Source organism: Acyrthosiphon pisum, chromosome X (genome assembly GCF_005508785.2).
Source record: "Acyrthosiphon pisum isolate AL4f chromosome X, pea_aphid_22Mar2018_4r6ur, whole genome shotgun sequence".
Taxonomy (NCBI): Eukaryota; Metazoa; Arthropoda; class Insecta; order Hemiptera; family Aphididae; genus Acyrthosiphon; species Acyrthosiphon pisum.
The window spans coordinates 86,289,943-86,310,943 of record NC_042493.1 but is presented as its reverse complement, the minus strand read 5'-3'; the positions used below and the strand labels follow the sequence as shown (position 1 = coordinate 86,310,943).

Sequence of the window (21,001 nt, the reverse complement as noted above, 5' to 3'; positions counted from 1 at the left end):
TCCTTATAACCCGAAATATGTATTAATATTTTATATACAATATATTATACATAAATATAATATAATTATTAAAAAGTTTACGTACATTGATGTTATGACAGCTTTATTTTATGCATTAATTTGAATTTTAACCATGATGGGCTAAAAATTAAAAACACAAATAGTTATTTAATCGATATTACTTCTTAAATCTTAATATTATCACGTCTTTAAAATATATATTAAACTTTTTAAAACTTGACTGTTTATTCTATAGAACTACAGTTTGTTCATCTTAAAATGAGTGAAAATTACAGTTAGAGTTAAGAGGATGTCAGCACAATATTCGTTTTCTCCCTTAGACCAAAGTGCAACATAAATATTACGGTTTCACATACAATAATTTTAAAAATTATAGAATATAATATTTTTGAGGGTTTGACATACCAGATTTATATTTTATTTTATTACATATTACTTGAACATGTATTTGACTTTCAAAATAAAAAAATTGTAAATATAAATGACGTTTCAATTGTTTTGAGACAATATTTAGATAAATTGTCATTGATATGTCTACCTATAACCTTAAAAATATTATTCTCTATAATTTTTGCAATGGGAGTTTTTTGCTCTAAAATAACAAAAAAAAAAAAAAACGATTAGTTTGTGAATGCGTTTCGTCTATGTTGAGCCATGGGTCGGATAGAGATAAGTAGAAAAGAAAGGATGGGCTGACATCCTTTTAAAGTCGCAGTAACAATCAGAGTTTTGTTTGCAGTTTTAGTTAGTGTAAGGGCCAAGGGGTAAGTTTCAGTTGAAATTATTACTTATTAGTATTCAGATTTTTGCCAGTTTTATCCAATTTATGATGGAATTTATCATCGTGAGATATTTTTGAAAGTATATACCTAATCCCAGACGAATAAATTTGTTTACAGTTTTTAAAACCAAAATTCTTACAATTGCGATTTAATAATTATTATTTTATTAAAATTAGAAATGACTCAAATGTTGTGGTTTTTTTAAAAAAAGAATTGGTATTCTAAATAAAATAGAAAAAGGGATTTAGTTGGACAATTTATTAAAACGGGTTTTAATTAATATCAAAAAAAAAAAAATGATGCCAAACACACGTTTCTATAAGTATATAGATTAAAGAAATCAATTTTTACTTATATTGACGTAAATATAAAATGCAGTTGTCGTTTCAATTTGTAATAGAATCATGGAGCTAAAGTGTAATACCAGCTAGGCATTGAAAATTTCAGCAATACAATCAGAAAAATTGACAAATACCTAGAAGTCTCAACACTATTGTTGCCTGGAATAACCTCTGCAGGGATTTTTGTGTCAGTATATATGTTTGACAGAGATGGGAAAGAACGCGTTAATATTGTGTGAACTTGACATGAACGAATTAAATTTTCAAGAAATTAATTTGAACGAGAAAAAAGTTCTTATTTATTATGATCTTAAATGTTTTTGGTTCGTTCATTGAGAAATTAATTTTCATAGACCATAGTTATGTTTATAACATTTAATACGTTTAATTATTGTATAAAAATAGTACATTGGAGGAGAAACTCAAGAAACTTTAAATTTCTGACAAAGACTTTTTATTACCAAAGAAAAAACATTGCGTACAAATCTAAATCTTTTAATCGACGGTTGTCGGTTGCGTAATCAATAATTCGTTCATTCTATCTAGTATATACATAAGTATAACAGTCATTGGTCTATATTTAATTAACAATGTATTAAAATATATTCATATTTATTATGTCTAAATAACACAAAAACATAGACAAATCATACATAAATATTGTTATGTAGGTATGGCTATTGTTATAAATTTATGAAAATTGAAACTGATAAAGTGATTAGGTACATCTCAGCGGAAAAAGGACCAAGTAATTTGTTCATCGTTTTGCTGTGCATGCATATTGCATATTTATAATTAATAGTGACAATTTTAGAGACCATACAAATGAGTATTACTAAAAAATAACGACCAACTAAAAAGCAAGTTCAAATTGGATGATTTTGAACTAGTTCATTTGAAAAACTATGAACTAAAATTTGAACTATATTTCACATTTAATATCTTGAATTTGAACTTGAACTAGTTCATTTTTAAAAATTTACTAACATATTTAAACCGCGGGCTGCCCAGGATGTATTATTCAGATTTTCCAAGGTAAAATAAAATATAATAGAGATTAGAGAATGATTATCAGGGTTGGGGTTTTATAGCACCTAAAATTGCATAAATATGCGCTATAATATTACCTTAAATATCGCTAAATATGCGCTAAAAATATGAAATAAAAACAGCAAAATATGCAAAAAAAAGAAATTTATTAATTAACATTTTTTTAACCACTTACAAATTATTATAGGTAATTACTTAAGATTTAAAATTATTTAGTCACTCTGATCAGAATCCAAATGAATTGACTATACAACGCATTCAACGCTCGTTCGTTGATAATCGGTGATTAATAATCGCAGAAGAAATCGACAAAAAAACTCCACAAAATCAGTAGATAACAAAAATTAGAAGTTAGAACCAAATACCTAATACGAAATTATTGTAATAATACGATTGACAAAAATCCAAAAACATGTTTACTAAAATATCATTTTATAAGATATGACTGATTTTGATTCAAAACATGTAAAAATGCAAAAAAATCTCAAAAAGTCCAAAAAAAGCAAAATAAAATTTTTAATTTGAGTTATCTGTATCACGTAACACATTTTTAGCTTACTCTGCTATTTTTTAAGCATCTCATAAGAAATATTCAAATGCTATAAAATCCCAACCCCGATGATTATATTACATGGCCGTCACAATGCAGATAACACAGAAACAGAAGACGATGATAATAATGTACATGACGTAAATGAGACTAAGGGGTATCCGAAGATGTGCACCTCAAAACCAATTATTTATTTTGGAATTTTAAAGAGTGTAGTTTTCATTTAACTGATTTTAAGACAGGGGAAATGCACTGGAGTGTACACACAGGGGGGGATGTTCAATCCCCTTCCCTTGATATTTTTTTACTAGGTATATGTATAGATGAACAAAATTTTAAAAATATTTTGATATGCACACAAATAAACATATAATTCTTTTAGATAACCCCACCCATTCTAAATTTTTGTGTACGCCACTGATCCGCCAGCATGATATAATTTGTCAAGGGCAACGCCATGCATGATCAGCAAATATAATAATATAATGTTCGTATACTAACCTACCTAAACTGCATTATATTATACCTAAAGGTATCATATTAGACTAACCGCATTTTGGTGTAGGTAAATATTTCCGGGTAGGTATCATATTAGACTAAAATTTTTTTACTAGGTATCATAATATTAGATGACTATAATATCAGTTCAAGTTTTTTGATCAAGTGAAACAAAATTGTATTGATATTTATAGAGAAAAGACTAATGAAAAAACATAGAAAATTCTAAATGTCTATAAATAGCTCAAAAAGGGTCAAAATAATTTAAAAGGCCTTGCTCCTACCGTAAATGATATCCGTATTTTTTTTTCAGAACTAAGATCGAACAACATTCACCAAATATAATTTTGTCAAAACAATAAGTAAGTTGCTGTAAAATTCGTATAGTGAATTTTATTTTGATGTCGAGTGCATGTGCTCTTGTACAATAGCGTCGTCGATATCCGCAATGAACCCCATTCGGACTAATAATTTATAACACATTTACTAACACATAAATCCCGAGTAGTGACGACGAAATTGTGCCTCCTTATTATTACCCCTTAAATATAAGTCACAGGGAGGCCCATTGACAGTTTTTTGAATTACAACAAAGTACCTACCAAAATTGATTTTAGGGGCCTGGTGTGGCTCAGTGGTTGGGCCTCTGTGATTAACATGTTCTGAGGTCAAGCATCGACTGGCATCGTTTGGTCCCGGAGGGGTTACCACCAGGGTTTTTAGTGACAATTCCTCGCCCCCACATACACATATTTCTAAACCAACCCTAACAACCCTTACCCCCTACAACAGGTAGGGCCGAACAGGTAGATAAGTGGGTTTAAAGCCGAGACTTAACTTACCTACTACTTTATTTTAACCGGGACTCAATTTACGGCTTTCTAAATGTACCCAATTTACCTAGCCCCATTTTCTTCTATCAAATTTATAAAAATTTACTTAACTTAGTCAAAATTAGTCCATACATTTGAGTATTGGTATACTGAGACAATAATTATACAATGCAACACATTTTTGATAGTTCTGTACTTGTGTATATTATAACATGTGAGACATGGGTCATTATTGACTATGTATATTAGCACATAACTAATTGTTACATTCATACACATTATAACATGGTATTTGACATTTAAAAATATTATATAATAATGAAATTTTAGTGATGATGATGTCATTTTTTACGATTTATCCATTATAGGTATATAATATTGTACATATGCATATGTTTATAGTATATTGTTGTATATTATAAATAATAACAGTGTAAAAACAATGTTGATTGGTATTTTGGTATATGATGTTTATTACATTTTACCGGTACATAATATAATAAGTAAGTTTATATATATATGGCAGAATAGGGTACTATAACCTACTACAGTACTTCTGAGAGGTAGCATAAAAAATGTTTAGTGACCTACCTCGTTTTTATATCATATCTTATACAATAAAATACTAACAAGTTATAAAAAAAAAAAAAAACACTTAAATACTTAATTAAAAACAGTAACCAAGTAATGACAAATCCTGGGAACTCGTGATTTTTCATAACAGCGTGATTCAAAGTAAATTAATAATATTTTAAGTTTATAATATCTGATACTATTTATAGTAATTATTACAACACGCATGACGCATATTATTGTCGAATACTAACGTCTAACATACTTTATACTTATTAGTTATTATAGGTACCTACACAGTTATTTACAAACTAATAATTATTTAAGTTTAATGTATCATGTTGTGCCACTAATGAACAAATGATCAATTGGATCAATATAATTATAAAACGTAATAGTATGAATTATGATAACAAGTAGTTATAATAGTTAAATAATTTATATAAGCATATTAATAACTACCCGATGTGTAAAAAACATAGTTTCTTTCTATAACCGAGCAAAGTGAAAATATTTGTTTATGTTATAATATACAGTGTGATCATCGATAAAATATGTGACATAAATATTTCAAACTCATGATGGTTAATTTGATTCGTGTGTTTTTTTATTGCATAATGGACTCATTATTAGGTACTGGATGATTTTTGAAAAATTAAAATATTTTACCTTTTTTCGCAGCATGCTCGTATAAGTGCTCAATTAGTGCTACCTAATTATTTATTAATAAAATAAATTTAGGTAGCCTTGCGCATAGAATTGTTTTGAATGTTGATAATATTGGTGACCGATAAATTGGCAACGAACCTTTTAAACCTAACCTAACTGTACATCATTAATTTGCTACGAGTGCGTAAATTCAACTGAACTAGTTAAATGAATCAAATACAAAAACATTTATTAAATTGTTAAATATCCAAACTGGTACAGTTTTAACAAAATATAAATAAATATGAACAAAGGCTAAAAAATATGTGTCTAGAAATAACAAAATAATCAGTAATCGAATGTTTTTTTTCCAAAATGTGTCATTTTTATGTCGGAATTTTTAGCCATTTTTTTATCAACTATTATTAATATTTCATTTGTACTTATTTTTTAAAAATGTTAATTGTTTCAAGTAGTTCAGTGGATCAAACATTTGGAAATATCCATTTACCATTAATAAAGTAGGTTATAAGTACTTTACGCCGCAGTAAACAAAAAACCGAATTCAATTGAAGGTCATGCATTTCAAATATTTCGTGTTACTTTTATCGTCGAACACATTGTATTAGGTATTTGATTAGTTATAATTACCCAATCTATAGATATTTGTTTTTACAATTAGATAGTGTATTATGTATTTATGTATATGTTACGGATACTGGTCTTACGTTTACTAACGTCTTGCTGGAAGGAACCATCCGCTGATTAAACTTCATAACGTTGCGTTATAATAATTGTTTATCATATAATTAGAAGGTCACGACTTACGATATCATTTCCGTCTTAAACGTCTATTCTGAATATTTCGAACGGATAAGCCAGACATTAAGGGATTATGGTGATTAGACAGATCTATGTGGAATATAGGTATAGAAGGTTTTGACAACGTTTTTCGTTTAAACTAGTTGATTGAAGGGATCGTATTGGAGTGTATTATTTGAAACATGGCAATCGGTTATTTTACTTAGGCATTCGGACTGCAGGAACATATTTTGGTCTTTGTTTAAGTTTGAGAGCTTGGCTGAGCTCTTGTAAAGTCAATGGTCATATGACCATAATATATAGTGTTTATGGACTTAATTATATGATAGAAAACAGCAAACTGGGAGTACCGAATGAATATGGAATTAAATAACCATATGGTTAAACAATATTGTTCAGAAAGATATTTTACTTTTTACTGGAACGTCGTGAAAACAAATATGGTTGAACAGTATTTCGATCGTTTTTGTTCAGTGCTTCTTAAATAACGCAGTTGTGACTTATGACTTATATTCATATAGAGAACATATTCGATTAAACATTTATATTACATTAATTTAGCTCCACATTTTTGATAATTTTATTGTATTTACAGTGCAATTATTGCTACATGCTACGATAAATCTAAGTACATATTATTTACACTGTTGTCTGTTAATAAAAATAACTTTGTAGGTACCTATTATAGTGGAATTTTATAATGAAAATATAACATTCACAAACAAAGTTACATAGTTGAATTAAATCGATAAAATTAACAAGAAGTAGGTATGATTGTAGATAGATTAACGTATTTAAATATCTATATGTAATTGTTTTTTTTTTTTTTAATATTGGTACTAATTATTTATATAATATTAATTGTTATATACACATTAATATATAAATATTAATTATAAATAATATTTATGAACTTTATCAATACACTTTCATTGATTTGAATTCAATTAGAGATGTGCTAAGAATATTATTTCAATTAATTAATTATAAATAATTATAATTATACAACTTATTATATTTGACGTTTGATTTTAAATACCAAGTTATTTGGAGTGTTGATCAGTAACAATACTTACTCATACCATCATTTCTATAAGTCATAAGTATTATAATACCCATGTACACTGACAAATATATAATGTTATACCTATATATTATATGCATTCAAATTTAAGTTAGAAAATATACTCTTAAAACATCAAAACATGAACTTGGAAATTCTATAAATGCAAGCACAAATTATGTGTTTTTTAATGAAACTAAGAATATAGGTAAAAAATTATAATACAATTTTTGATAAAACTTTTTCAAGATCACGTTTGTTGTTAAAACTTATGATAGGTAACTAATTTTCAAAAATATATTCTGCACAAAGCCATCACGCTGTTTTAAAATTTAATTTCAAAACCGACAAAAATATTTATTGAGACTTAAGTATAAATTGGAGGGTTGCCCTTAATAGCTATTTTTGACGCACATTGATCATTGTTTTGAAATTAAAAACGACATGTATATATATAAGTAGGCGAATGATTGAACAAAATATGATTGAATCATATAATAATTATTGTTCTCCCTGAAGGCTGCAGAAAGGCAAAAAATTATTGATAAATTGTCATTATATTATAATAATATTATATTGCTTTGCCAGCCATATAATTGGAAGCCCGTGAATAAAAAAAAACGTATATGTAGGCACGTCAATTTCGTAGGTATGTATAATAATATATTAATATTATAACGAGTGTGTATAATATGTGTAACCAACTAACCTATAGGTACGAAATATACGCTTTGCTATTCGACGTCACACGACGGCTTTAGGTTGCTGGTACATATTATTATAATTTATAACTGCAGTTGCGCGGTGTAAATAATGTTTGCGTTTTCTCGGAAACGTTTTGCTACAGCATCTCGTCACGACTACGTATAATATAGCGTCATTCATATTACTATACCTATACTTTGCATTCATTAAAATAGTAGTAGCATATCTAGAATTTTTTCACAGGGAGGTGGGGAGATTTCAATAGACATATTCAGTGTACACATATATTGATATTATTATACACATTTTGTGCGGTGTACAAATTTTGGTCCCCGGAAGGGGGGAGGACATTACTCCCCCCATATCCCTCCCGCACCGTAGATACGCATCTGTGTACGCACATAATATTAATGATACTATGCTAGTTCAGTAGTTGGTTTCTATATTATCATTATTGTCTAAAATGACGAAAATACGTGACACCAAAAACCGCAATGCACTATATAATAATTATAAAATATATATACCTGGGTAATATTATAATTACATAGTGGCTAGCGTGTACGTTTTATATCGTGTGTTATTATAATACCTAATAAAATAATATCATCATCACCCTCGCGAGAGTTTTGATTTCGCGGTCGCGTGCACGTGACTTCTCCGAGTCGCCAAACGCGTTGGTTTTGGTTCCCGAAAAAAAGAATTAAAAAAATTATTAAATAAAAAACCACCGCGCAATATCATAGGGACAAGCACTCGCGCTAACACGCGCACACATATACACACGAGTATATTACCGCATACCCGGTATCAGTGTTATAATACGTGTCGGCGGAGCTGCGAGCAGGAATAACGTCTTCCTCGCCGATAGCTTCCGCCGCCGATCACCTGCGTACCGGCGACGGCGGCGGAAATGCGCAAACGGCGCGCCGAGTCGGCGGCGAATGCGAGAGCGCGCCGGCGGCCTGTGGGCGGGTGGACTCGACGGTGTGGGACTGGCCGGCGGACACTCCGGCACGGCCGCCCCCCGTTTCGGTTCGCGCGCGCATAACGCCTGGGCGAGCCGTCGCGACGAGGCGAGAGCGCGCGTGCGTGCGTCAGTGTAACATACCATACACGCCGCGGCGACCGGTGTAGTGGTCGCCGCCGCCGCCGCCGCCGCCGCCGTCCGTCCACCGTCTGCGTCTCCGTCTCGCTACTCTCGTCCGCGTATCGCCGCGCCACGAGCGCTTTTCCGCTCGCCGACCGTCTCGCTCGCACACTACCGCCGCCCGTTTTACGCGCACACGCACACGTACTACTACTACTACTTACTGCTCACCACTACTACTACTACAGTACTACTACGGTACTACTACTACTACTACTACAGTACTACTACTACACTACTACCATACTACTACTGCTGCTGCTGCTGCCGCCGCCGCCGCCGCCGCCGAAGCTGCTTACTACTACGACGACTCATTTCCGCGCGCGCGTTTCGTGATAACGCGACGACGACCACCTCCGCCGCCGATGCCGCCGTCGGCTATGCACTCAGTACGCGTTTGATATCCGTCCCCGGTGCAACTGCAGCCGTTCCGTGTTCTCCACACGTGACCACGCGTTGCCGGTCCGGCCGTGCGAATAATATTGTACACTAATAATATTTTAATCAATATTAATAACAACAACAACACGACGGTGTACGTCGTATTTTACACATGCGAACCATACGTCGGCCCGGTGCCTTGTCGTTTGGAATTTTTTTTAAAAAGAAAAAGACCACCACCGCCGGCAGAACGGACACCGTAAAAACCACACGGCAGTGAAATAACATAATTGTATTACTATTAGCGTCATTCAATTTTTTTTTTCAAATTTAAGTCTTTATCTGATCGCGATTTCCCTGACGGGAAATCCCGAAACGGCTACACGCTGCAGCCGTTGTCGCCACCGACGTCGCCTACTCCGCCTTCACCATTTCAACGTAGTAATTCACACGCCAAGGTAAAAAAATCGGTTAAAATTTGAAATCGAAACATTGTTCGATTGATTTTTCAAGCGCGTTTGTTGCCTTTCTATATAATATTATACCAATAATAAATTAATAAAAATAAATGATATTATAATCTGAGCATTTCATGATTGAGATAAGCACTTATAGGTAAATATCAACTTGAAAGAAATAAAAAAAAAATTCTGTTTAGCTTAGATAAAATTTTTCAATATTGTATCTATATAAACAATTTTTTAGAAGTTACTTACTTAAAGAAAATACTTTCTTAAGTCTTAACAGTAGCTGTAACTAATCACATTATGTTTTTAGGTATATAAATTAGTTTTCTACATAATTTAGTTCTTTGGTAGATATCTAACTACAATAAAATAATACCTTTTTTTATTTTGTTTGTTAATGATATTATCAATACCTAGTTTACTGTTTTATTGGGGTGATAAATATATTTGAAGCTAATTCAAAGACAAAAATATTGTTACTAAAATACGTCGGTAATATTTATACAGTTATCGTACGATTATAATTTCTTATTAAGTATATTAAACAGTTGCACTTGCATATTGTATTTTAAAAAATTTATAGGTAGGTATAAAAATAATTGTAAGACAAAAAATAAAATATAAATTCATTTTTGTATTATAATTTATTAAATTTACATAATATACAAAAACACACGTTTTTGTCTTTAAAATTAAATTAAGGAGAAACACAACATATCAAGTCACAATTTTTAATATATTTATGATTTAAAAAAAATAATTTATGGTAACACCACTCAAATATCATTTGGTAGGTACTTATATTCGGATAATAATAATTATTATCAATGTGTTTATAATTTTTAATATAATATAATATGTGTATAATGTACTTAGGTATAGGTACAATTATTGTACAAAATAAATATTTGAGTTATTATTACCAACAAAATTGATAACTATATAATTTAAAACTTAACAAAACTTAAGATTATAACCATTTTATAGAATTTCTCACAACATACAAGTCACTATTTATCTTGTTTTAATGAGATAATAAGTTCCAAAACACCTGAGTAGGTTATAGACAGGTTATCAGCAATGATAATATTTGATATTTGAATCTGGAATTCATTTATTTTCTGAAACCACGAACAGCTACTACAGTAGCCTTATAATTTCCTGTTTTAATTAATTTATTACTTTTATACTAGTTGTAACTAAACATAATGTCGAATTTTATACTTTTTTTCACTTTTAGGCCTTGTGATATTATATATTGTTTCCATTATTTTTAGAAATAGTTTTTGTTTTTTTCTTTTATATGAAACAGGATGATTTTATTTAAAAGTACCTATATTATTATATAATTGTATATTGAAATAAAATAGTGTCATACACTCATACCTTATACTCTAAAATATCGTCTACCTACATACATTTAGATAAAAAGTATAATAAGCTAAAATAAACTAAATCTGTCCATTGATTTCTACTTGATTATTTGTTTTAGTCTATATCTAGCATTGCTTATAATAATTATTTGTTCAGAACAAATTCATCTTTATTAAAAGTAAAATTATAATTTAGAACTGTCTTAAATATTACCCAAACTTCTTATTGCAGTTAGTAGGGAGGTAAGCCTAATTTATTTTACGTGCTAATTTTTAGTTACTTCAATAATACAATGAATTTCCGGTATAAATTATTAGTACAAATAATGTATATTTGAAATTTGAATGTTAAATCTAATAAATCTGATTTTAATCGTTAAACATAGCTCATAGTATCTACTTCACAGTATTCACAAGTCAATTAATAGTCAATACAATCAACATAAACAATGTCGTATAGACAGTATTATGAATACAATTAAGAAATCAAAAACATATAATGCTTTAACGCATTTAATAAGGTTAAAAATGATAAATTTAAGTTTTTGACATTATTAGTAGGTACACTTGATATAAGTTCTAATTATGGTGGGCGATGGCCAAGCAGAGAATAAATACAACTTGGGTGCCCACCGAGTAAAAGTTGGTAGGTATAGAATATTTGGTTCGTTAAGAAAATCTAAATTTAATATCTGGATGGTCGGATGAATAAATAGAATTATCTAATTGGCCATTTTACGAATTATTTAGAAAACCTCGATTGGCAGTATATTTTCGTCTAACTTGTATAATATATTATACCCTTATAGGTACTTCTACTAGATTGTAGTGGAAATAGTGGAATACGAGTTTAGGACATTTATAGATATGGAAATACATCGAAATTATGAATCATTCAATCTATAGGTATCACGCTAAATCTACCTAAGTGACTTTATATTGGGCTCGTCCCGTTTCCTTCATAAATAATTAAATATATTGCTTAAACTGTTAACTGATGTACAAGTGGTATATTTGTAATTAGTAATTATTTGGAATTGAATACCTATACTCATTTTAATTACCTAGCTATATTACTTTTATCGAGTTACAACATGTACAATACTATGCAACAACAAAGAGTTAATTTAACTTCAGAAAGTACCTATACAAAAGTTGAAAAAAAATTAATCAAATATTATAATATCTTATATTGTCATGAGTCTTATATAGTTTGTCACTTGCTTTTGGTGCACAACTCTTAATGACTCACAGTTGGCAATAATAGGTATATAAAATGTCGTGTTTCGATCTTGATCCAGTAATAATGACCCTGAAATATTTGTACACCTTGAAAAACATTATCACTTCCGTTTTTGGAATTAGAGCACGGAAAAAAAAATACACATGATATATTTACGAGTCAATGAAACCATAAACTGAGATTTTAACTACCACACATCTATGTAGTGTTGATATGCTTATGCCTTATTTTGTCTTTTTTTTCATACTTCCATTATACTACATTACTACTATTGTGCACACTTTACCATGCAAGGGACAAATAATGCGAACTTTTGTTTATTGTGGTGTAATAGTTACAGCACTATTCTTTTCATATCTACTTATTTAGACAATTATTTTTTATAATTTTTTCAGTATCTTAGACATTTCAATTTCAAAGACGACTATCTGCGTTTTCAGATCATTAAATATGCATTGTTGCCTACTTTATTCATATGATAAATTGTTGGTTATTGATAGTTTATACAAATTACTTGCAGTATTTTGATATATGCCCAATATTTTTCGCTACGTCGAAGGACTATATTATCTATTATACGATTAATACTCTTTAATTAATATTTTCAGATGGAGCATTCACCGTATTCGCAAAGTCCGAGTCCATCATCGTCATTGGTAAACTTTCCAACACCAACAAACTTACCAGATATCAGATTACACAGACCATTTAGTCAGGTAAATATTATACAATTTTCACTATAAACTAATAAATTAACGATAAAAAAAGCACTCTAGTAATAATTTGTAATTTGTTTAATATAACTAAATTACAACACTACATAAGTGTACACAATATAGCTTATCTTTACTTTGAAGCTTAACAAATGGGAATGTCACCACTCTAAAATAAGTACTTAAGAACTTCTCGAGTTCTAAATCGATTTAAAAATTATGTAACGTGTTGATAACTAATTAGATGTTATGTTTAAGAATAAAACATATTATTAAGTTACGAACATTTTTTTTAATACTTACACGAAAAAATAAACATATTATTTTAAAACTAAAAAATTAACAAGATAAAATTATGATAAGAATTTAAAATAGCCAGTTCAATATGTTATATTACGTAGTTTATGATCTTACAACTACATATTGTCTATTCGAAACACGGTTACATAGGGAACCATGATTGGGAATCAACATAACAATAGATATATTTAGGACTATTTTTATGTAAAATTATGGTAAAACCATAAAATAAAGCATATTACAATATGCTATACCTAATTTACCGTTTTTAATAAAGCCAACACGAGAATACGAGTTACCCACTATCTATGGTACCTACGTAATTTATTGTTGATTAGCTAATTTGCAATACCTATGTTATATATAAGTGAAAATCCTAATGTATTTTTTTTAATGAAAATAAATATTAAATTATATATAAAGATACCAAGTAGGTATAATACATGTATTGGAAATAATACATTCAACATTATAATATGAACACAGCTAGGGCATTGAAGTTGTTTAAATATTTATTAAAAATAAACTTTCAATCAAATCATTCGTAATATTAAAATCTAATTAACATTTATTAAATAACTAACTGGTTTAAAGTAATTTAGATATTCTTATAATATTAATTTTATTAAAAAAAGTACCTATAAGTTTTCTTAGGTAATTTTGCTTATGAACTAAAACTTTTTGTTGTGTACATTTGTATAAATACATGACCATGTCAAGGTTTTTTTGGAGAAAAATAGGTACCTAATATTACTGTCAAGAACTTCTCAAGTAGGTACTAGGTACCTAAATGTTGTTCAACTCATCAAATCACTAGAATTATTAGGGCCTTAACCTTTGATAAGATAATATAATGTAACGAAAATTATTATATTTTATGCTGTTAAACTACTTACTTTTTATGAACATGTAAAACGTTTTATTTGTTTTAATTTATATTTTTAATACGAAAATATTAATATTTGATAAATAGCAATATACTAAGGTACCTACTTAATTTTACAAAAATAGTATAATATAACTTATAAGTGGATAAATATTGTAGAGTACCAATACATTAATACACATTATGAAACATTTTAGATTAGTGTTCATGATAAAAGTATTTAAACAATGAATGGTGTTAAATCATCATTACACAATTAGATAGTGACTTGTTACAAATACAATCGAATACGAGTAAGATAATGTTAGGTAACTATATTTTGTGTACCAAATTGATACTACCAATCACAATAATTATCAATTTTTAATAACGATAATATAAATAAGTATTATGTCTTACGCCAAGTCGATGAATCAATTTTGGGTAAAAAGAGTTTTTTTTATTTAAAAAATTATGACAATATGATCTATAAAACTATTAGGCTTTCGGTAACTTTGAGACAACCCTCTAAGGTATCCAGTAAACTGCTGTGCAAATCCACAAGGATTTATCCATTTACACAAGGCTATACAATAATGTACATGTATGTTTTATGTAAACATTTGTGTTATTTCCATACAAATAGTATTTGGTTCGGTATGTGGCCATTTGTTCTGGCATTTTTATCTTGTCGACGATCCGTAAATCTTTCTAAAACTCCGTTCGCTTTCGCCGTTGTTATCACTGGCACAACATCTTCCTTCTCGTTATCCTACACAATATTCGCTGTAATCAATCTTGTCCACTGCATATGACCCGCCACCCCTTTCGCGTTCAAATAAAGCAACTACTATGTACGTTGATCGTTTTCTTGTAACAGGCGCTGTAGGTATGCCACTGTAGTGGTGCATTTGTCCAAATATATAAACGTACCTATTGGTTAAAAATTAAAATGTAAAATAGAAGGTAGACATTGTACGTGTTTCGCGCCAAATAAATTATGTCAAGAATTTACATAAATTATTGTTTGAAAATTATACTAATAAATTATTGTATATGCTCGTTTGACGTCACGATAGTGTCATTACGATAATTGCATTTTGTATTACTTATAATAATAGTATTTTTATTTAAATTTACAATACAAAATAATTGTTTTCGGTTTTGATTACAAGAGTTATGGACAAATTACATTTATAAATTAATAATGAAAATAAAACTTTATAAGGTTGAGTTAGTGTCGATAAATAGTATAAGTAACATTAAATTTTATCTTTATAATTTAATATCATCGTAATTTGTAGCTGATTAATAAAATGCTTGCATAAAACATAGCTTGTATTTGCATGGTATAGTAGCTAATAATAGTTTTGTGGCTGATGGTCAGTATAATAAACCTAGTAATAAAATTGTATACATGATGACAGAATTTAAATTTCAAATGTTCATTGTAATGAATCGATACTTCGGCAGAAGTTATATCAAAAGTATTACAATGCATACTATTGGCATTAATAATGTATTGATACTAAAAGTTAAATCCAATTTCGAACACGTGTGTGGGTCAGTGGCAATAATCAACGAACATTAAGTATAGCTGAATATCTGATCTGTGTTATTTGATTATTTGGATATTTTATTTGTGATGTATATGTTGCTATAATGTTATGAGTATACTGAGTTAATTAGTACTGTTGAAATTAAGTACTTTAAATGAATTTTAGGTATATATTATATAGGTACCTAATACCTATACAATTATGTAACACTAAATAAATACAAATTATATTGTTTTAATACAATTATAAATAATTATTTATGATTAATATACAATTAATTACAAACATTAAATCACGAATACGTCAATTTAATTTTAGAACACAATTTTTTGGTACAAATAATTGGTTTTTGTGTGAACATTTTGATTTTAATACAACTTTAGACACACAAAAACTGTAAGTGTACACTTAATACTTTTTATTGTATTAAATTGAATTTAACGGGTTATTAAATAGTAAATAATATATAGGTACCTATATTTATTTTCTAGTTGAATTTAGCGTGTGATTCTTAGAAAATGATATGCAGTTTAGTAATAAGAATTACAACTATATTATATAGTATACCTATACCATATGGCATATATTATACTTTTTATTAAATTATAGTAGCATAATCAGTTTTTTTAAAATGTTTTTGGTTTGTCCTAGGTTATAGATCAGAACCTAATGCATAAATACACAAAATAGAATAACATTGTTTGTACATATAATATTTATTTTTTATTAAATGCATCGACGACAGCTACAGTAATTGTATAGATAACAAAATAGAGTGTTAGTTTAAACAATTAAATGTAAATTGCGTTACATTTTGTATGTTATGGTAGGTACAGATTAGAAAGTTTGAGATATTTGAATAACTTGATTGTAACAGTGTGGCCTGGACTAATAGTTACTTGGAGTTGGGTAGAGAAAAGAGTTTCTTCCGATTCTTGCTAGAAAAACGACGTTTTCGTTTACGAAAACTTTTGGCTTTACCGTGAGTTGTTCGCCACATGTGTTTTGGATGGTTGGATTGTCCCTTGAGATAAGGTACTATGGGTGAGTTTGTGTGTTCTCTTCGTATACGGTTGGTTATTGTTTCTTTTTTCAGGATAGGTCGTATTGTTGGAAGGCCAAGGGATGATTATGACCTATTGATTTGATTTAGTTTGTTAATATATAGTTTTAACCATGACAAATTAGATAGGTATCATCACAGTTGTACTAGTTTTGGGCAGTAGACAGTTTGTCAGTTTGGACACGTCTCACGTCGTGGTTTTCCACTTCTTATTGGTTGATTTTGTTCTATGTTATATATGTATGTATATGATTGACAGCCAGTAAGAAGTGGAGAACTACAATGAAGGCAATGTAAAGAGCGAAGAATGCGTATCAAAATACTGTGATGATACCTATATAATTTGTCATGGTTTTAACTAAATTTATCAAAAAGTTTAGAGTACATAACTTCTTTACTTTTTTTTAACGTCAAAATAAAATAACCAAGTATAATGATAGCTATAGAGAAGGCGTGATCAAGTTATAGATTGGTCAGCCGGCGATATTTCTATGTCCTGGAATCCACATAAAAGAGGTATGTTGATTGAAATAGGTAATAGTTATTATGGACATTTCACGCAATATCGGTTGAGGGGTAATTGTTGTGAACACTGGTCAACGCACCAAGGGAGTCACTGATAATGACTCGATTGTCTTACATTGATTTTATTGTACATTTGAATGTTTCAAGTATTGTTAAAATACATCTGCGGTATATATTGAGTATTTATTTAATAATTTTAGTTGAATTTCAGTATCAAACATATGATTGCTGCTCCGACTCTATATGGTCTACTATCGATGCATCGCTGTAAACATCTGAGTGTGAGGGCTTGAGCTCATCGTTATAATCGTTATAAAGTTTTGGACTAGTAGATTCCTTAGAAAGTTGGTAAAATTTGAGGTAAATTTCTGGTGAAATGGACCCTGGCGGGAAATTACTAATTTCTAATGATATTACGTGTTTGAAGCTCGATGTTTCACTTAGGTTTCTATAATTCCATTTAGGAGTTGAAGAAATAGTACTCAAGTACTCGATATTCTGCCTTCAAGTATAGATATTTGTACTAACCATTGTAGGGTTAGAGAGGCTTGACCGGAATGCTCATATTGAAAGACGTATGTCAGCGTTATGAATGATTTCCAGAATTTTAAAACAAAATTATTAGCTGATTATAATATGGCTGATCCATAGTGTATTTTTGACAATACGAAGGTTTTGTGTATTTTGGTAAGTATGTCAGAGTATAGGCTCCATATGTGATGTGTGGGATTGATTTTTTATTATATTGAGTTTGGAGGTGCTTGAATTTCTTATATGAAGAACGCGATGTAACCAGACTACTTTTGCTTTAGCCTAACTTTTTATCAAGATAAAAGTTCGTTTGTTGAATCTCGTAGAAATTGTTTTATGGTTATGTGGTTGTATCTGTGACATGGATTGTAAAATCACCTCAGTGGAGCAGAGGAATTAGTTAAGGTTAGATATTTGATCAGATATGTCGTTAATGGTGATTAAGAAAAGGGTTACGTACAATTTTCAACTTTGAGAACTCTATTTTCTGTTTTAGGTAGATACACTAAGCAGGAGGTATCTTGAACTTTTTAATTGAAATGTGTGACCATGTAAAAAATTGTGTATATAGTCAAACAATTCACCTTTGGGTACTATATTAATTTGTTTGTGTATTATTCTAAATCTCCAGGCTGGGTTATAATTATTGGAAATAATTAAATATAATTTATTTTTAAATAAAAAAATATACTATATTTTTTTTTATTTTCCTTGGCTACTTCAATCTCTGCATTTTTTATACTCATAAGATTATTTTGAGGTACTTCTGTTTTGGTGGAAGTAATTTTGTTCTATGGTAAAGAATTTTCTTATTTCAAGGAACCAAATTAGACGGCTATTAATCATTTTCTCAAGTAGTTTGCATAAGATATTAAGGAGGGTAGTAGGGCAATATCGTTCTATTGTAAACTCGCTCTTGTTTGGTTTGATAATAGGGGTGACGTCATGTCCGTGTCCCCCATCTTTTGGTTAGTTTAAGTCCAAATATTTAATCTTTTGTATTTGTTTTTAAATTTTTTAAGATAAATAAAATAAAAGAATCCATTCATTTTTAACACCTTTTAAAACAATTGATAGAAATAGAATGGTTCAACACAAAACACACCATTTTAACTGTTTCTATAGTGCAATTTTTCCATTATGTAAGTGTACATTATTGTAAGAAAAGATAACTCTATGATTTTGAAAAAAAAAATAGATAAATTTTTGTAAAATCAAACAAATGCAATCAGTTCTGGAGCTTCATTTTATGGTTAAAACCAGAGAGCTCCAGGTAGCTACACAATTGATTCCTAAATGTTATTTTTAAATATTGTTGTCTGTATTTTCCATAGGCCCTTCAATTTTACAACAAAATAAATTTTGTTTTTTTTTTAGTGTAGCTCAACAACAACGAATAACAATAGATACTTAACTTACTAAATTCTCACCAAATGTTTATACCACCATTTTCCACAAACATTTTGTAATTTTCAAAATATTTTGATTCTTTTTGAGCTATATACAGCGTAATTCACCAAACACGCTAACCCCTATTTTTCTTCAATAATGAATTTATTTAAATTCTGATTTTTGAAATTTTTAAAAATAATCATTCACCATATTTTCAAATTCTTGAATTTGTTTGTAGTATTTAAGGAGTGCCATGTGGCGATGTACAGACTTCTGTTCTTGAAATGTGAACCACCCTTTTTTATTGTAAATTATTTAGTCGATAATCTTTTGAAAATGTTGATATGTCTACCTAATTAAAAATTCGATTGAGTTTCTTAGTTATTAAAAAGTAAATGGATAATAGTCGTTAATAAGGATTTTGCATAAATATAAAATAGACGTAAAACTGAATGTAGTATTTATTATACTATTGGATCATTTTTACAAATTATTAATATTGATAGATTAATATTAATGATTACAATTTTTAAATCACCATAGTATCCATATCTTATAAGCCCATTACCATGGACTTTTTATCCTCAGGACACAGAGTTGAATAATTCAAAATATCCGCACGAATTTTGATTCTGATACGTCAAATATTTCAGAAAAATTATCTGCTGTATAATTTACAATTGAAAAGGGGTGTTCTCATTTGAAAAACAAAAGTTTGTATCTTCACAGGGCATTCCTTAAGTAGCACAACAAATCTTAAAAGTATAAAATTATGATCTTAAAGTATATTTAAAAATTCCAAAAATCAGATTTTGAATAACTCCATTATTTGAAAAAAAGGGGGTGAGCATGCTTGGTGAATTGCCCTGTCTACTATTTATAGATATATAGACATGAGAAATGTTTTTCTAGTTTTTTTTACAATTATTGTCAATGAATAATTGTACTGTGCCAAAAAACTTGTACATGCGTAATAAAAGGCTTATAATATTTTTTTATTAGGAAAATTAATATAAAAAATTGAGTCGCAATCATTTGTATGAGCTACTTAAGAGTTAAGATAGAATTTTTTGATAAAATTCATCAAAATCACGATCATTCTTAAATTATTTTGAGTTGGAAATTCATCAAAATTGTTCTTTTTATATCTAAGATTTGAAAAATTAATACACTTCATAAATGTTTCTACTTTCAATGGAATAAAAAGTTTACCGGAAAGTCACATCAAATTTTTATGAGCGTTTGAAGTGCATATTTTTACAATATTAGATTTCACTAGGTAAATTTACGATTTCTTATTGAACGATTTTCCTATTTTTTTTGTTATTTAAAGACGAAAAACTGAATATATTTGAAATTTTCACTAAATGTTTATATGACCATTTTCCGAGTTAAACTCTTTTTGACTTATTTATTTTCAAGTTCAATTTTTTCAATGTGTCTTACATAAATATTTATAAAAATGTCTGGGGTTTTCGGGGTCAAGTAGCTTGGAAATGCAATACAAGGTTCTTCATAAGTTTTTTTAATAGCAGTTCAAAAATATTAAATGC

The 21,001-nt window shown here is 29.2% G+C and overlaps 1 protein-coding gene across 2 annotated transcripts in view; it reads left to right on the top strand.

Annotated features, from left to right (window-relative positions):
* The first annotated feature begins 9,305 nt into the window (after positions 1–9,305).
* Positions 9,306–21,001, top strand: part of LOC100569056 (protein Teyrha-meyrha) — a 154,527-nt gene continuing 142,831 nt past the window's right edge. Inside the window, exons 1-2 of one of the 2 annotated variants that reach the window (XM_016806919.2) lie at positions 9,306–9,875; positions 13,109–13,216. In XM_016806919.2, coding sequence (XP_016662408.1) covers positions 13,109–13,216 — 108 coding nt within the window. In that variant the 5' untranslated portion in view covers positions 9,306–9,875. The remainder of the gene's footprint in view (positions 9,876–13,108; positions 13,217–21,001) is intronic. The other variant, XM_008187849.3, reaches the window with a different exon arrangement.